Raw genomic sequence first — 14893 nt, forward strand, 5'->3', positions numbered from 1 at the left:
TATCACTTTGTGAGACCACATATTATCAAGTTCCTCAACATATACCTAAAGTGCATGTGACCTCAACCAGATAATCTATTAAGACCTTCAGTGAAACAGTAAAACACAAAATAGACTGCATACTCTAAATACTCCAAACGAGAAACATAAAGTACAAATACGATCCAACCCCAAAGCTGCCAAGTGTGGGACATCGACCAGCACGATGACCGTCTGTGAAAAGATTGCAGCATACATTCAACAATTATGCAGCAACACATGCACAGTTGCATCTCTATAAATTTGAGGAAAAGCACAATGACCAAAAACATTTATTTTACTCCATTGAATTAAGTTCCCGCAAGTTTACAACTAAACAGCAAATTCATGTAACCAGTCCTCGCCAAAAAACTACCACCTTACAGCATAATTTCCTCTAAACAATCAATTGATTTACAAAACTGACACCCTAGCTTCATCAAACGTCTCTCTGTCTCCTTGAAACTACTCAAAGCTGTGTTTAGTAACCGAATCCTGCAACAACAAAAAAAAACACATCATTATATAATACACATTGTTTCCTGCAGTGGTCATCATCATTACAAATTACTTGCGAAACAGATTATGATGCTTCGAAGCAATGAATAGTACTTACCTGAATTATCCATCGGACTTCCAACAGACACTGGTGGCTCAGGTTCCTTGACATCAACAACTACACAATCTGACATCAAAAATGTTTTTGCTACTGAAGATGCATGCTCCAAACAGCATCTCACAACCTGTTTAAGTAAATTAGAGGCATTTTAACATCACAGCATAACTTACACGATTCAGTAAAAACCCGAAAGTCACCCAGGAAGATTTATTCAATCACATGTCAAATCACACAGACCCAACATCTCTCACACCCATTGCCCAATAATACTCATCCAACTTACCTTTGTTGGATCAATGATTCCTGCAGACATCAAGTCCTCATACTGTCCAGTGGCAGCATTATATCCATATCTTGTGTCGTCACTTGACAGCACCTACACCCACAGAACGAGAAATCCATAAGAGCGCAATACCTCATATAATTAAAACTTCTGTCCAAAACGGGAATGTGGCTGTTTTGCAAGATGGCGCACATAGCTAGCTAGCAATAGCACATCATTTTTAGCATTATTTTATTAATCATCTCCTACATCAAGTGTTTTTGTAAATATTATTTGCCCATTGATCTTTGGGAGTGAGTCCTATTATGCCTTTTATTGCACTTTGAAGTTGGTGTGAAAAAACATGAAACTTGAATACGTATTCAGAAAGTCCAGCTGCACAGCATACTAGGTGATCTCAATTCTCAAACATAGGCAGTGCACATCAGTTTTTCAAGGTATTTTTTTGAAATTATATTCAGCCTGTACTACAGCTTTTCTCAAACAATTGGCAGAAGAATTATAAATGAATTACATACCTTTTCACTGACTACACTTCCATTTACACCAGCATTTTTAGCAATCAACTTCAAGGGATAGCTTAATGCTCTTTTAACAATATCTGCCCCAACCTGCAAAGAAAAGTCCAGTGATTAAAATTTAAAAGAACCAGGAACAGCTATATTACAATGATGGAAAGGGAAGTCGATAAAGAGATATTGGTGTCATTTTACCAACAAAGTACAAAATCACACTACGAATCAGGCAAATTTGAAGTTCCAAAAGCTATTACCATAACAAGCAAAAAGCCTAAAACTAACAACTTTGAAAAAAAACAGCAGAAGAATGTCATACAACTCGATTTTGACAATAACAACATGCATCAATTAAGCAAGCACACGGCAGCCCAGAATAAGTTATCACGGCAATATAAAAGAATGAAGTGATGTTACATTGTCTAAATTTACAATAGAAAACCATCTCTAGGTGTCTAATTAATATTTATAGCCACAAAAGGCCTATGTTTAGGACAATACCATGGACATTCATTTATTAATCTTTCCTTGCTCTTCCACATTTAATGTGATATTAGGATGAATCTTATTACGGCTACGCCCACTAATTATGATGTCTGACCAGAACCAACACGACCAAACACACTAATTGATACGGAGTATAAAATCAAGCACTTTTTCTCTAAATAACCCAACTAAACTTGGCCAATGACACAGCAAAATAACAAACAAAAAAAACTTATTCTGATAAACTTAGCCATGATGATGAGAGCGGATGCCACAAGCAAGAGTTTTACATCAGCAGTTCTGTGTCTTGTGATGAAAATTATACACACCCTAATATATACTCCCTCCGTCCTTATTGATAGTCGGCAATTCGGCATAGTCCCTTATGGCCAATATTTAGTCCCAAAATGATAGTCTCATTTGCTTTTTTCAAGTACCACTAATATCAATTTTTTACAAAAATTCCCTACAATTTGCAACAATATTTGTGCAAATTTAACTTTCACATGTAAATTTTGCTTTTCCATGTACTTTTATTACTTTCTCTCTCTAATTTTTTGCATACCCAATGTAAATTTACTTTTTCAATATACTTTTATTTGTGTTCATTAATTCCCGAGAAAATTGTCCACAAGGGACTATCAATAAGGGACAGAGGGAGTATTTACTAAGAAAAAGAGTTCGCCCTCAGCAGCACTACATCTGGTGATGAAAATTATGAACACCCTATATTATACTTAGAAAAATAATAAAAATTCCTGTTAAAGGAAATTAAATTGACCAAACCTTTTCCTCAACATTTTGAAGTTGATCCTTAATAGCATCCACTTTAGATGAAAGACGAAGTAGAGTGCATCCACCTCCAACAACAATTCCTTCTTCAACCGCCGCCTAAATTGCAAGTAAAATTTAATACATGTTATGTACTGCTAAATGGTACAGTATTCCATCTAAGCAAAAAATATCAGTCTCCTCTTCGAAAATTTATCCAATACCTTTGTTGCATTAAGGGCGTCTTCAACTCTCAGCTTCTTTTCTTTCAACTCTGTTTCAGTTTGTGCTCCAACCTACCAAGAAAATGTAACATGTTATGAGCAAATGAAACCATTACATTAATTATTCTGGAGATTTTGTATACAGCCCACTGTACAGGGTTTGATGCTGAGAGCAGGAAGGTAGCATACCTGAATAACAGCCACTCCACCAGAAAGTTTTGCGATTCTCTCCGTAAGCTTTTCCTTCTCATATTCTTGCTCAGCAACCTGCAACAAGAATTTGTATAAGAATGCAAAATCACCGAATCTAGCAATGTTATAATCTGGAAAACAACTTCACCTCAATTTGATTCTTTATTTGTCCAACCCGTTTTGTCACAGCTTCTTGAGTGCTTCCATCACCCACAATTGTGGATGAATCCTTTGTTAGAACTATTTTGGCAGCATGACCTAAAACCTCCTTGTCAGCTTTGTCAAGTGTGAGACCAACTTCATCTCGAATAACAGTTGCTGCAACCATTCACAAAAATTGAGATAGCTGAGTGCATGATAAGCAGTGAAGGAAAACAGGTAATCAAAACAAAAAGGTCATAGGCAGTATAATGTAAGGCAGCAAGGGTTTAATGTAATCATTTACCTCCTGTAAGGATGGCAATGTCATCGAGATACTGACTTTTACGTTCACCAAATCCAGGAGCCTTGAGTGCTGCAATTTTCAAAGAACCTCTCAACCGATTCACAACAAGGGTAGCCAAAGCTTCCTGTTCAATATCCTCGGCTATTATTAGTACTGGGTAACTTCCCCTAATGGCATCTTCCAAGATGTTAACCAAATCCCTTGCATTTGTAATCTTTTTGTCAACTAGAAGCACCTGTAACAACATTTTCACAAAAAATGTTAAATGCAATACCACAAATGTGACAACATAAGACAACCCTACTAATAATGTTCGACAGAGTAGTTTTGAATGTATTGCAAACCTTGCAGTTCTCATACTCCACTGTCATTTTCTCAGCATCAGTAACAAAATAAGGTGAAATATAACCCCGATCGAACTGCATTCCTTCAACAACATAGAGACTGTTCTCGGCACTTTTTCCTTCTTCAAGAGTCACAACACCTTTCCTACCAACTCTGCTCATTGCTTCAGCAATCATATTTCCTACTTCATGGTTGTTGCCAGCACTGACAGCAGCTACATCAGCTAGTTCACTGTCTTCAACCTGCAAAAGATCAATTATGGTTACTGGTGACTGCATATTCGTAAAAGTACACATATTAATTAAGTGTATATTCCCTGTTATATTACCTCTTTTGACATCAACTTAAGCTCAGCTACTAGTGCTTTTGTAGTCTTCTCAATACCTCGGGTGATCAGAACAGGATTTGCACCTGCTGCAACTACCTAAACAAACCAAAAAAAACTCCACAAAATTATTTATCAAACAAACAGTCATTGAATCAAGTAGAAATTATACAGCATCTTCACAAACAAACCTTGACCCCTTCTGCAATCAGACCTTGTGCGAGGACAACAGAAGTAGTTGTCCCGTCTCCAGCCAAATCATTAGTCTTAGCAGCCGCCTGTCTCACTAATTTTGCCCCAATATTTTCAACTGGGTCCTCCAACTCAACCTTCAGGTTATAGATAAACCACAGCATATAAGTAACGGTTGACCAACAATACAGAATACAAATAGATAAGATCACAGGATTGCATGGTTTTATCAATAATCAACCCAACTCTCTCATGAAACAAGATTTACATGAGGGGTTAAAAAACTTATACCTCCTTAGCAACAGTAACACCATCATTGACAATCTTTGGGGAACCATATTTGCTCTCTAGAACAACGTTCCGACCCTTAGGACCCAAAGTAACCCCCACTAAATCAGCAAGCTTGTTCACCCCACTCTGGACAACAAATTCAGTAAATTTAGCAACATAAACAGGAAAGTTAAAAAAAAAAAAAAAAAAAAAAAAAAAAAAAAAAAAAAAAAAAAAAAAGCCTAAGAATATTGATTGAATAACTATTCTTAGGCCTAGCCTAAACTCACTTGCAGCCTCTTGATAGCAGACCCATCTTTGTTAAAATACAACTCTTTGGCCATCGCGTTGATCTTTACTGAACGTGAATTCCGCAGAACAGCATTAGATCGTCTCCCTAAATTAATAGAAGAAGATATGGACGCCAATGAGGATAGTTTCTCTGCGGAGGTCAAAGGTTTCTTATCCATAACACGGGCGGCACCAGGGGCAGCCATTGCAGACATGCTCGTGAATGTTGATGCCATTTGTTCAGAAACCGTGAGATTTCACTGCAAAAACAAATTAATTCACAAATCTTCGTAATAAAACAAACCTATAGAAATCCATTCATTAATATAAATAGCACCCTTCTTCAAAAAAGCATAATTCATCAAACTGTAACAATATACTTCCTCGATTTCATTATAATGCGATAAATTTGACTTAGTAGCAAAACTTAGTAATCTCAACCGTCAATTTCTATCTTAAGTTCTTCAAAAATCATATGTGACTCAAAATGCAACAGCTTAACATTACAATGGTCAACTATCACCAAATGTAGTCTATCCGTCGGGAATTAATAGTCACGTTGATAGTATAATTCAAACGATTAATATAATAATTTAGCCCCAAACTTGAGAGCAATTGATACACAAGTAGTAAAGAACATATACATATTCATAATAACATCTCAATAAAAACAATACTAATTATATCTCAATATACGCAGATTAAGGAGCTTAGCAGCAAACAAAACTTACATCTCATAAACAAATTAATGAAAATAAAGCTCAATAATCAGTGAACAACATTAGGGTTTTGCATAAACACAAAATTCAATTAAAAAGTTCAAAAATCAATTCACAGAAATTGCAGAGAATATATACAGAATGTAAATGTTGAAGATTGAAACGATGAAATCGAAGTAAAATAGGAGAGAGAAAATGTGAACTTACGAAGATGGAGAAATGGATAAGAGGAGCTTTGAAATGGAGAGTGAATACTGAAGCAGAGAGAAGAGGGGAGTGAGTGAAGAGGTAAGGTTTTAGCGAAAACCGGAAAATGAGAGAAATTAGGTTTAAATTGAGGGAAAACCGGTATTTCTTTAGCCTCTTGAACCTTCTTCCTAATTATGGACCGTTGGATTATTTATCTCTTGTTGTGTTTAGAACTCTCTAGAATTTTTGGTTTCGTTTGTTGGACAACTTGATATTTTGGCACCACCATGGCTCCCTACTTCCTCATAGTAATGTCTAATGTGATTGTATTTGGGCTTGGTCGTCACACATTTGGGTTTATATTCATCTGTTCAACTTAGAGGATTATTATATACATTCGGGTCATCGGGTGTACCGATGTACCGTATAAGCATTAGTATTTTGTTCTCATTTTGATGATTGGTTTTCATTTAATCAACAAATAAGGAAATCAAAACCAACCTCGGGTCGGGTTAATTGAGTGTACGGTGCATCCGGTTGTATATAATAAATTATACTCTAGTTAAATGCAAGCGATAAGTTTGTCATGGAATGTGCCAAACAAACTCCTTAGACCACGTTGGTAACACATAGGTTGTCGCATTTAATGGTCATGTTTTTTTATTGCTCTTCAATGGTAAGTTTGACACTCGTTATGATTATAGCTCTACTATAATTAACTTTATGTTACTCGATTAATAGACGTGTGCACTGAATATCTCGCATCTGGAGTTGTGCAAGATAACACTTATTAGTGTTGAGTTGTCACATGATGGACAATTGAAGTTAAGGGTATGTTCTCTTACGATGAAATTCAGTTCAGTTCAATTTAGCTCAGTTCAGTTAAGTTAAGTTCAGTTCAGTTCAACTCCTAATTTCCTTATCTTATAAAATATTCATTTCAGTTCAGTTCAGTTCAGTTCAGTAAATGAGAACAGGCCCTAAGTTCAAATAGTGAATTAAGTGGTGGTGCCTCCCAAACAACCATAATATGGCGGTGCCTCCCAAACAACCATAATATAGTTGGACAAAGGTAGATTTGGGCATGGGGCAAATCAACATAAGAGTAGCTTGACTCGGCTAAGAAGCACACAAATGGGTCATGGATCTTGCATGTACATCGATCATTTTCAAAATTGATATAAGATTAGCACAAGCACGACATGTTAGCGCGCATGATTATGGCCAATTTATCTAATAAAAAATTAAAATAATTAAGGGGGTCATTGGCGTGTTGCGTTGGGCAGATCATGCACGTGCTTTGTTTATAAAAGTTGGCACAAATCGGACATGACATGGTTTTTTTTTTTTTTTTTGTTTTTTTTTTTTTTTTTTTTTGTCAATTCTAAACACATGACATGCACGAGCAGAGCATGAGACACATGCTTGACCAATGAGCTGACATAACCTACCCTCGTACAACTATGACCAACTTTATATGGAATTGGTTGAGAAATTTTAGTTTGTAAATACTCCAACTCAATGAATGAAGGAGATTTAGTATAAGTTTTGCAATACGCCAAAGTACTACTTATTGTAAGCAAATAATGTCTTATGAAATACATAGTTTTATATGTATGTTTAATTTTTATTACATAAATTTGTAACAATTTCTTCATTCAAATATTTTAGATGGAAAAAAAAAAAAATTCTCGTGCTTAAAATATGGTTTCTATTAATTAATGTCATTTAAGGGAAAAAAAAAAAACACATAGTTATTTCATGAGAAAATACAAGTTAATATCAGATATCAACAAAACTTGTTAATATAGGGGTCTTGCAGTCTTTTCAACTATGTTAGTAAAGGACAAAATTGGGCAAACTTTTGTGGCTGCCTTCAATAGAGAATGAAAAGTTCATCTTCAATGACGAAGCAATGAAAGCTCATCTCTAATGGTGGAAACAATGGATGAGTTTAATACCTACCCTTTGGGGTTAATTATACCCTAAATTACCTTATTTTTACTTAGGGTTGTCGTCTAATTTGGCGGCAAAGCCGCCAGTTGTGTTTGAAATTCGTCGTCAGTAGTGTTTGATCAGATTGACGTGCATTCCTTCATTATTAATGGGAGGTGGGTTTTACTTTGGGGGCATTGTTACTCTCTCCTCCTCCCCAGATTTGTCCACAAATGGGAACAACGGAGTCCACCTCAACTTTCCATTATTTTATCAATACTTTTCCAAAAGTCTTACCTATTATTTACAACAATTGCCATGATATTAATAATGTTTGTTGATATTTGATAAATGGGAATCGACTAGTTATTTCATCGAGTACTCTTTAGCCTCAAGGTAATTGCAAAATTCACATGGTGCCCTAGTTGTTTCAAAAATTAACGTATCTTTGAGGTACGGAGTTAATGTTTCTAGTCTATAATTAAAATTTTCGAGTCCGAACCGAATGGGTCCTTATCTTTATGACCCATCAACACTAATTGGTGACGGGTTTGAAGCCGGGCATGGGTTTTCCTCTCAAACTTACCACCCATTGTGAAACCCGAATCTTGTTCTAGGGTTTAGGATTTTAGTTGTTTTGCTCTCAATTCATCGAGCTTCCCTCTCTTTCTTCCTCAACCTTCACTGATCATCAATGGCGAAAACCCCATCTCCCATTTCAATGTGATGCTGTTTCAAGCTTAGCTGTTTCATTCAATCAAGAGCATTTTAGGTTTTTATTTTTTCCATTTCTCTCTATAGTCGTCGATTTCGCTGCTAAAAGATGCAATTTTTGAGTCGAATCGTATCGCGCAATTCACCCTCATATTACTACAGTAGTGCGAGTATATTATCAAAGCATTTGTCAGAAATCCCCAATTTCAAGCTGTTTACGAATTCTAGAAGTTTCTCGAATGATTCCGAAAATGGCGGTGGAAATCTTCCATGGGGTGATAGCAAAGTAGGCAGTGATAATTTTCAGTGGGATGAATCGGCTTCTTCTTGGTCTACTGGGTTAACCAAAGATCACTTTGATGGGGAAGCAGTGGGTCATCAGGTTGCTCACCATGTACCTTCTGGTGGTGGAATTGGATCGGTATCGGAGCCTCGATCGAATTCTCGTTCTTCGGGTGATTCGTCGGAGAGATTGTTAAGGAAGCAAATGGCAGAGCTGCAGCGTGAGGCGCGGCGAGAGGCGAGGAGAGAATTGGATGCTGAGGATGAGTGGGATGAAAAGATGGAAGAGACTAGTGTGGTATTGAAGCAGATTACTGAGCCTGGTGCTAGAGGCTCTTACTTGAAGGATTCCGAAAAAGCCGAAATGTATCGGTTGCATAAGGGAGACCCTGAGGTTTATAATGTGGAACGCTTGGCTAAGGATTTTAGGATTATGAGGCAAAGGGTGGTTGCTATTCTTTGGCTTAAGGAGCTTGAGGAAGAAGAGGAGAAAAAGCTTGGTGAACCTTTGGATGATTCTGTTGAGCTTTTGCTTGATGCTTTCCCTGAGTAAGTTCATTTTTTGATGCATTTTTATGGGTTGATTACTGAGTTTTATTATTATGAAACATATTATGAGGTGAGCAAGAAATTTAGTGACAATGTATGCGGAATTTTGTTATGTATCAATTGGTGCTTGGTTTTGTTTCTTTTAGGTGTAATGAAGATGATATGGGTTTATGGCCGATTAGTGCTTGTATTTTTGAATTGTTCTACCTGTTGAGTGTTTGAATGACTTAATTTGGCATTTGCTCATTGTATGTTTGTGGTTGAAGTTGATGTTTAAGTTCTTATGTTTAAAGAGCAAGATGTCAAATTCTAGTTGGGTTCTTATGCAACTGGTAGTAGTGTGTTTGATAATGTACCCTTGCTGATCGCAGCACGTTAGAAGTATATGATATGAATAATTTGTTTGTATTGATTTCTTCGATGTCTGTAGTTGAAACTAGTTTAATCCCAATATGCTTAAAATACTGCACTCCTCTATAGTTTCCCCTCTTAGCAGGTCAATAGATCTGTGACAGATTCTGTGTCTACAGGTAGGATTCCTATTGGCTGTTACCTTTCTCGTGCTCAGCTTTTTCCCCTTGCAAAGTAATTTTATTAGCTTGCTTTTGTGTAGATTTTTAATTCGCCATTTCATTCAGTTTACATTTGGATAATTTAGTTATTACTCTATATGCGAGGCACTGTTTTTGACCTGATTATGCTTCTTACTGAAGCCCGAGGAGAATATAAGTACTTTGTTGGACCTAAACTTTTGTCTGAGGCAAATTTTTAATGTCTGCATTCCAAACCCTTTCAGTATGTTCTCTCTTGCCACACTCTCTTAAACTTCTCTTTATCTTTCCTCTTTTCTATTCTTTTGTCAGTTGAGAATACAAGATAAAGTTGTTCCTCCCATGGCACCATGTATCTTTGTAATGGGAGTTAAGCTCTTGAACAATCTTTAGAGATGAAAAGACAAACACCACATTGTCGAAACAATATGAGTTGTGTATTTAGGAGAGTAATTATAGTTTTAGGGTCAGATTGTTGAAATTCTAGTCTGATATCCTACTCTAGTTTTTTGAAATTTGTGCTGAGTTGCAGTTACTTGGTTTAGAGAGCAATCAAGTATTATTAAGCTTTTTCATGGGTTACCCTTTGTAATTTGGTGTAATAGATAAGTTGCTCTTTGGTCATGGTTTTATGCATGATGTACTCTTATTGTTTGGAATTGTGTGCAATGCATACAAAATTGAGTATCCTTATTGTCAGGTTACTGATATCAGTGACGTGTCTGCTGTATGGTTATTTGACCCCTTGATGAATGATGACTAATGTTGACTCATCCCCCCCCCCCCCCCCCCCCCCCAACACACACACACACCTCTCTCTTCTTTCACCATTTTTTATATTACCACCTCTCTGCTACCCACAATATGACTAATATTGCCTTCAAGTTAATTTGAGAGCTCGTCATTCCTTGTTTGTAGACAAGATAATTCAATATTCTTCAATTTGAAGGTATTATGAATTGTATGTAGTATCTCTTGTTGTTGGGCTTAGTGAAGTAGCATACCATTAAGATCAAGATTAAGGATTTTTTGCCCCCATTTGTCAATCATTGACAGCCTTTTGATGTCTTTCTATACACTCCATATCTTTCCTCCCCCATAGGAAAAACTAAACACTAAATATTCTTGAAATAAAACAAATGGAGCTCGTAATATACTTATTAAACTCTTATGCCACATGGTCCTTGCCATGTAAAGAATGCACAATGCAATGTGGTTGATTCTTTCATATCTGAACTTATATCTGAAATCCCAACTACACTCTTTATCCCTCTTATATACACAAAATAGGATGATAGTATATATTTTGGAGCGGGTATTTACCTTGTAATGAAATCTCAGGACATGAAACCTTCTTCTAGGCAGGGAGAAGGGCAGAGCCGCAGAGTGAGAGAGGACAGGAGGTGTAATAAAATTTTTCCGCATCTGTTAAAATCAGAACTGTTAGAAATTGACAAGTTAAGAAGATTCAAAACGTAAGTACAATCCCAAAGTACAAATGTACTTTGTACTCATAGTTGCTTTCAAAGGAAGTCTTGTAAATATTACGGTATTACCAAATTTACCCTGTCACGAGCAAGAGCGTTTTTAGAGGTATTGGAGCTACAAGCCTATTTTGAGGCTTTTGAGCTATTCTTGTGGCCATATGAGTGGGTAATCTGGTGTACAAGGTTATCATAGATGCAAAGGGAGAGAGTCAATCGAGGACTGATGGCAATAGAAAGCCCAATAAGTGGTTCTACACACTCTAACTTGGACTTTGTGGTCAAATGAGTGGGTTATAGATGTAGCAAAGCTATGAAGATTTTTTTAAAAGTAAATTACTTTAATCTAAAGGTGTAGATTTACTCGTAGAATAGATTGGGAAACTAACAGCATCAACAGAAGCTGGAATCATGCTTCCCAGGTTTTTGAGCTTATAGTTGCAAAAGTCTTATTCTCAGGATTTGAGAATTTTTTTTGGGATCGATGACTGTTTCAAAGGAAGATGAGAGCTTGCTAGACCTTACTGAACCTGTCTACCATGCTGGTAGTTTCTTTCTCGGATGATTTGGTGATTATTCATCATAGATTTTGGAAGTAAAGCTAGTCAATGGTAAAGAAATAAATAGTCATTGTCAGAACTCAGAACTTGCTTTAGGAAGAAAATATTGTAACTAAGAGATGAGGACTTGACATTGGGAATCAAATAGAAGCTTCTGATCTTTGGAAATACTTGTTTTGTGCCTTTTCACCCGTGTGTAGACCTCTTTGTCCTTGCTATGTATCCCCCTCTCTCTCTCTCTCTCTCTCTCGTCTCTCTCGCGTGTGTGTTGTGACTGAATGCATCAGACAGTTTATTTTACCGAACTTAATCTTTCAAGTAACTGGAAGACAGAAAGTGTAATTTGGTCAAGTGTATTGTAGTTTGGATTTTGGGGTTTCCAGGTATTTTATTAGGAAGAAGTGTTTAATCTCTTTCCTTGTTTGCTTGAATGCCTTCTGCTGTTTTTTGTTCTTCTTGGCTTGGTTTGTTTGTATAATTGTATGTAGACTTTGCCAGCCATATACCATTTTATTTCCTTTACGGCTTTACCTTTATAATTATATATTGTTTGTATTCAGGGTTGTATTACTTCCTTACAAATCGCAACTGCTTATATTGTTATATTATGCTTATAAAAATAATAAAGCACTGCTTGTAAACTACACTGCTGACTTTTAGACTCAAATTTGACCAATTTGGCTGTGCTGTGTGCCTGTATCTGAAGCTTTTAAGATTTCCTGCAACTAATCCATATTGTTGGGCCTATTAAACTGTGAGGAATGTAGGCTTTTTTTGTAGTTTAATGCTTCTTGTCGGGAGTATAAAAAGATAAATATTGTATCAATAAATACAAGTTTGAAACTTTATCCTTGAATTTACCCTGTTGGTTTCTTTCTTGCAGATTCTTCGTTTCCCATGATAGAGAGTTTCATGTAGCCTCACTTCCATACAAACCTGATTTTAAGGTCATGCCTGAGGGTTGGGATGGCACCACTAGAGATCCTGATGAAGTACACTATGAGATATCAAAGAAGGAAGATGATATATTGTATGAAGAATTCCTTCAGAAGTTTAATTTCAACAAGATGAAAGTAAGTGCCTGGAGTAACTCTCTCTCTCTCTCTCTCTTCGTTTCACCTCTTGGAGTCACTTCAAAATTGAGTCGTACATTATTTTATTTTTTTGTAAGAAGCCCCTTGCAGGTGGGGGAGGGGGGGGGGGGGGGGGATTGGGGATCCCTCTAACAAGGGGTGAAAATTGAACCCTCTCACAGAGATGGAGGGAGGGTCTCCATTCTCCAACCACTAGATCAACCTTGATTCTCTACACTCTGCTATTGGGTTGCACTAAACATCCTTGGCTGTGAAAGTGAATCAATGATTACACTTGAATTATTGCTTTCAATACCATTTCTTTTTAACTGGATGGTTTTGACTTTTAGGCAGTGGGCTGAATATTAATTATAAAATAGAACATAAGATTAAATATTACAATAGCAAATACTACTATACTCCACTGGCATACAAAGTTTGTGAGAACTTTAGTCCTTTTTTTCTAGGACAGTGGTACTCATTGTCTGGTAAAGCTATTGCTCTAGTGTCTTGTTTCTTGAAGAAAAAGGAGGAGAAAATCTTGGGATGTACTATATATATTTTTTCCATTCATGTGAGAGTGACTACAACTTCCGTTGTGTGTTAGGGCTGACAGTTATCTGGCACATCCCAAAACAGAATGTTTGTCGACTAGATTTGGTTCTAATCTTTAACTTGCTGTGCTGTGAATATGTTGCCAACAGTTGACTATTTTTGTGCTTATAATGTTGTGTAATGCTATCTCCGCTTTTGTGAGCAGTTCAAGAATGAGGTTAAGGTGCACAAATATAGTAGGAGGCGCCCTTCAGATGGTTGGAGTTTTACAGTGGAGAAGTTAGGACCTCGGGGAAAGCGTGGAGGAAGTGGTGGATGGAAATTTGTGAGTCAACCTGATGGATCAACACGACCATTGAACGATATAGAGAAGATGTATGTCAAGAGGGAAACTCCTCGTCGCCGTCGGAAAATACTCCCGTAAGAAGCATATATTCATATCACAGCTACAGCTTAGGCAGCATTTTTTGTTTGGTTCTTTTGTACGATAGAGCTGATATCTCTGCTCCAAATTTGTATGGTTGCAAGTCAGCACTTTTGTATCCCTGGATCTGGTTTTGGTTGACAATTCCTGATCGATGAAAACAGAGGTTTTGTTGACATATCTCTAAGGGTGAATAATATGATCCACTCCAAATATTTGGTTAAAATCATTTGCTTTTCCCCCTGTACCAAATGCGTGGATCATTTTGTCTTGTCCTGGGATTGTTTTATCTATCTCCGAACTAACATTGCAGCAGGTTTGATTCGAAAGTTTTGGCCAATGGAAGTTCCGCGTCTTCTTTACTAGTAGACGAGATGAATGTAAACGGGTTTCAAGTCTAGGTTTTTCGCGTATTTGGTATACCGTATTGACTTTGTTAAGCAATAAATCAGTCTATCTGCTAATTTGCTGGCAGGTGCTCCTCTTGTCACAACAGTTGGCAATTGTAAGATGTATTATACAATCTTTCCAAATAGGGTTGTTCATTGCAATTGTATTTGTATTTGCCAGAATTAAGTGATTTAAATATAATGGGAAGAGTTGATATTTTGCGTTGACTTGACTTGTCAAAGTTTGTGGGAGGCGTATTACAGGTAATGAATTGTATTGTGGAGCATTATCGTACTTAAGAATGACACTTTTGTATCAAAGATAGTGTCAATTTTTTGGTCTTAGACGTGCGATTTTAGAGTGAATGGTCCAACTCCGATAACCCCATCATTCACATTCATGAATCATGACTCATGTCATGCCAATACGGGAAGGAGTAGCTGGCTAAATTGGTCAGCATCGACACAAACCTTAGTTACTTACTTGTACAAG

General features: G+C 36.8%; 2 protein-coding genes across 2 annotated transcripts; one reads left to right on the top strand and one right to left on the bottom strand.

The window, feature by feature from the left end:
- Positions 1-298: 298 nt before the first annotated feature.
- On the bottom strand, positions 299-6056 carry LOC145632448 (ruBisCO large subunit-binding protein subunit beta, chloroplastic-like). Its single transcript, XM_081684825.1, has 15 exons — positions 5903-6056; positions 4976-5236; positions 4707-4832; positions 4415-4552; positions 4227-4322; positions 3898-4140; positions 3554-3788; positions 3257-3426; positions 3106-3183; positions 2917-2988; positions 2708-2812; positions 1439-1531; positions 921-1013; positions 635-761; positions 299-513 (listed from the first exon to the last, which is right to left on the bottom strand). The coding sequence occupies exons 2-15, from the start codon at positions 5210-5212 to the stop codon at positions 500-502; spliced, it is 1827 nt and encodes a 608-aa protein (XP_081540951.1). The 5' UTR covers positions 5213-5236; positions 5903-6056; the 3' UTR covers positions 299-499.
- A 2362-nt stretch (positions 6057-8418) lies between these two features.
- LOC145632449 (protein GAMETE CELL DEFECTIVE 1, mitochondrial-like) lies at positions 8419-14263 on the top strand. Its single transcript, XM_081684826.1, has 3 exons — positions 8419-9364; positions 12843-13032; positions 13793-14263. Exons 1-3 carry the CDS (start codon positions 8643-8645, stop codon positions 14009-14011), a joined length of 1131 nt encoding a protein of 376 aa, XP_081540952.1. The 5' UTR covers positions 8419-8642; the 3' UTR covers positions 14012-14263.
- The last annotated feature ends 630 nt before the right edge of the window (positions 14264-14893 follow it).

Source organism: Chenopodium album, chromosome 5, assembly GCF_948465745.1.
Source record: "Chenopodium album chromosome 5, dcCheAlbu1.1, whole genome shotgun sequence".
Taxonomy (NCBI): Eukaryota; Viridiplantae; Streptophyta; class Magnoliopsida; order Caryophyllales; family Amaranthaceae; genus Chenopodium; species Chenopodium album.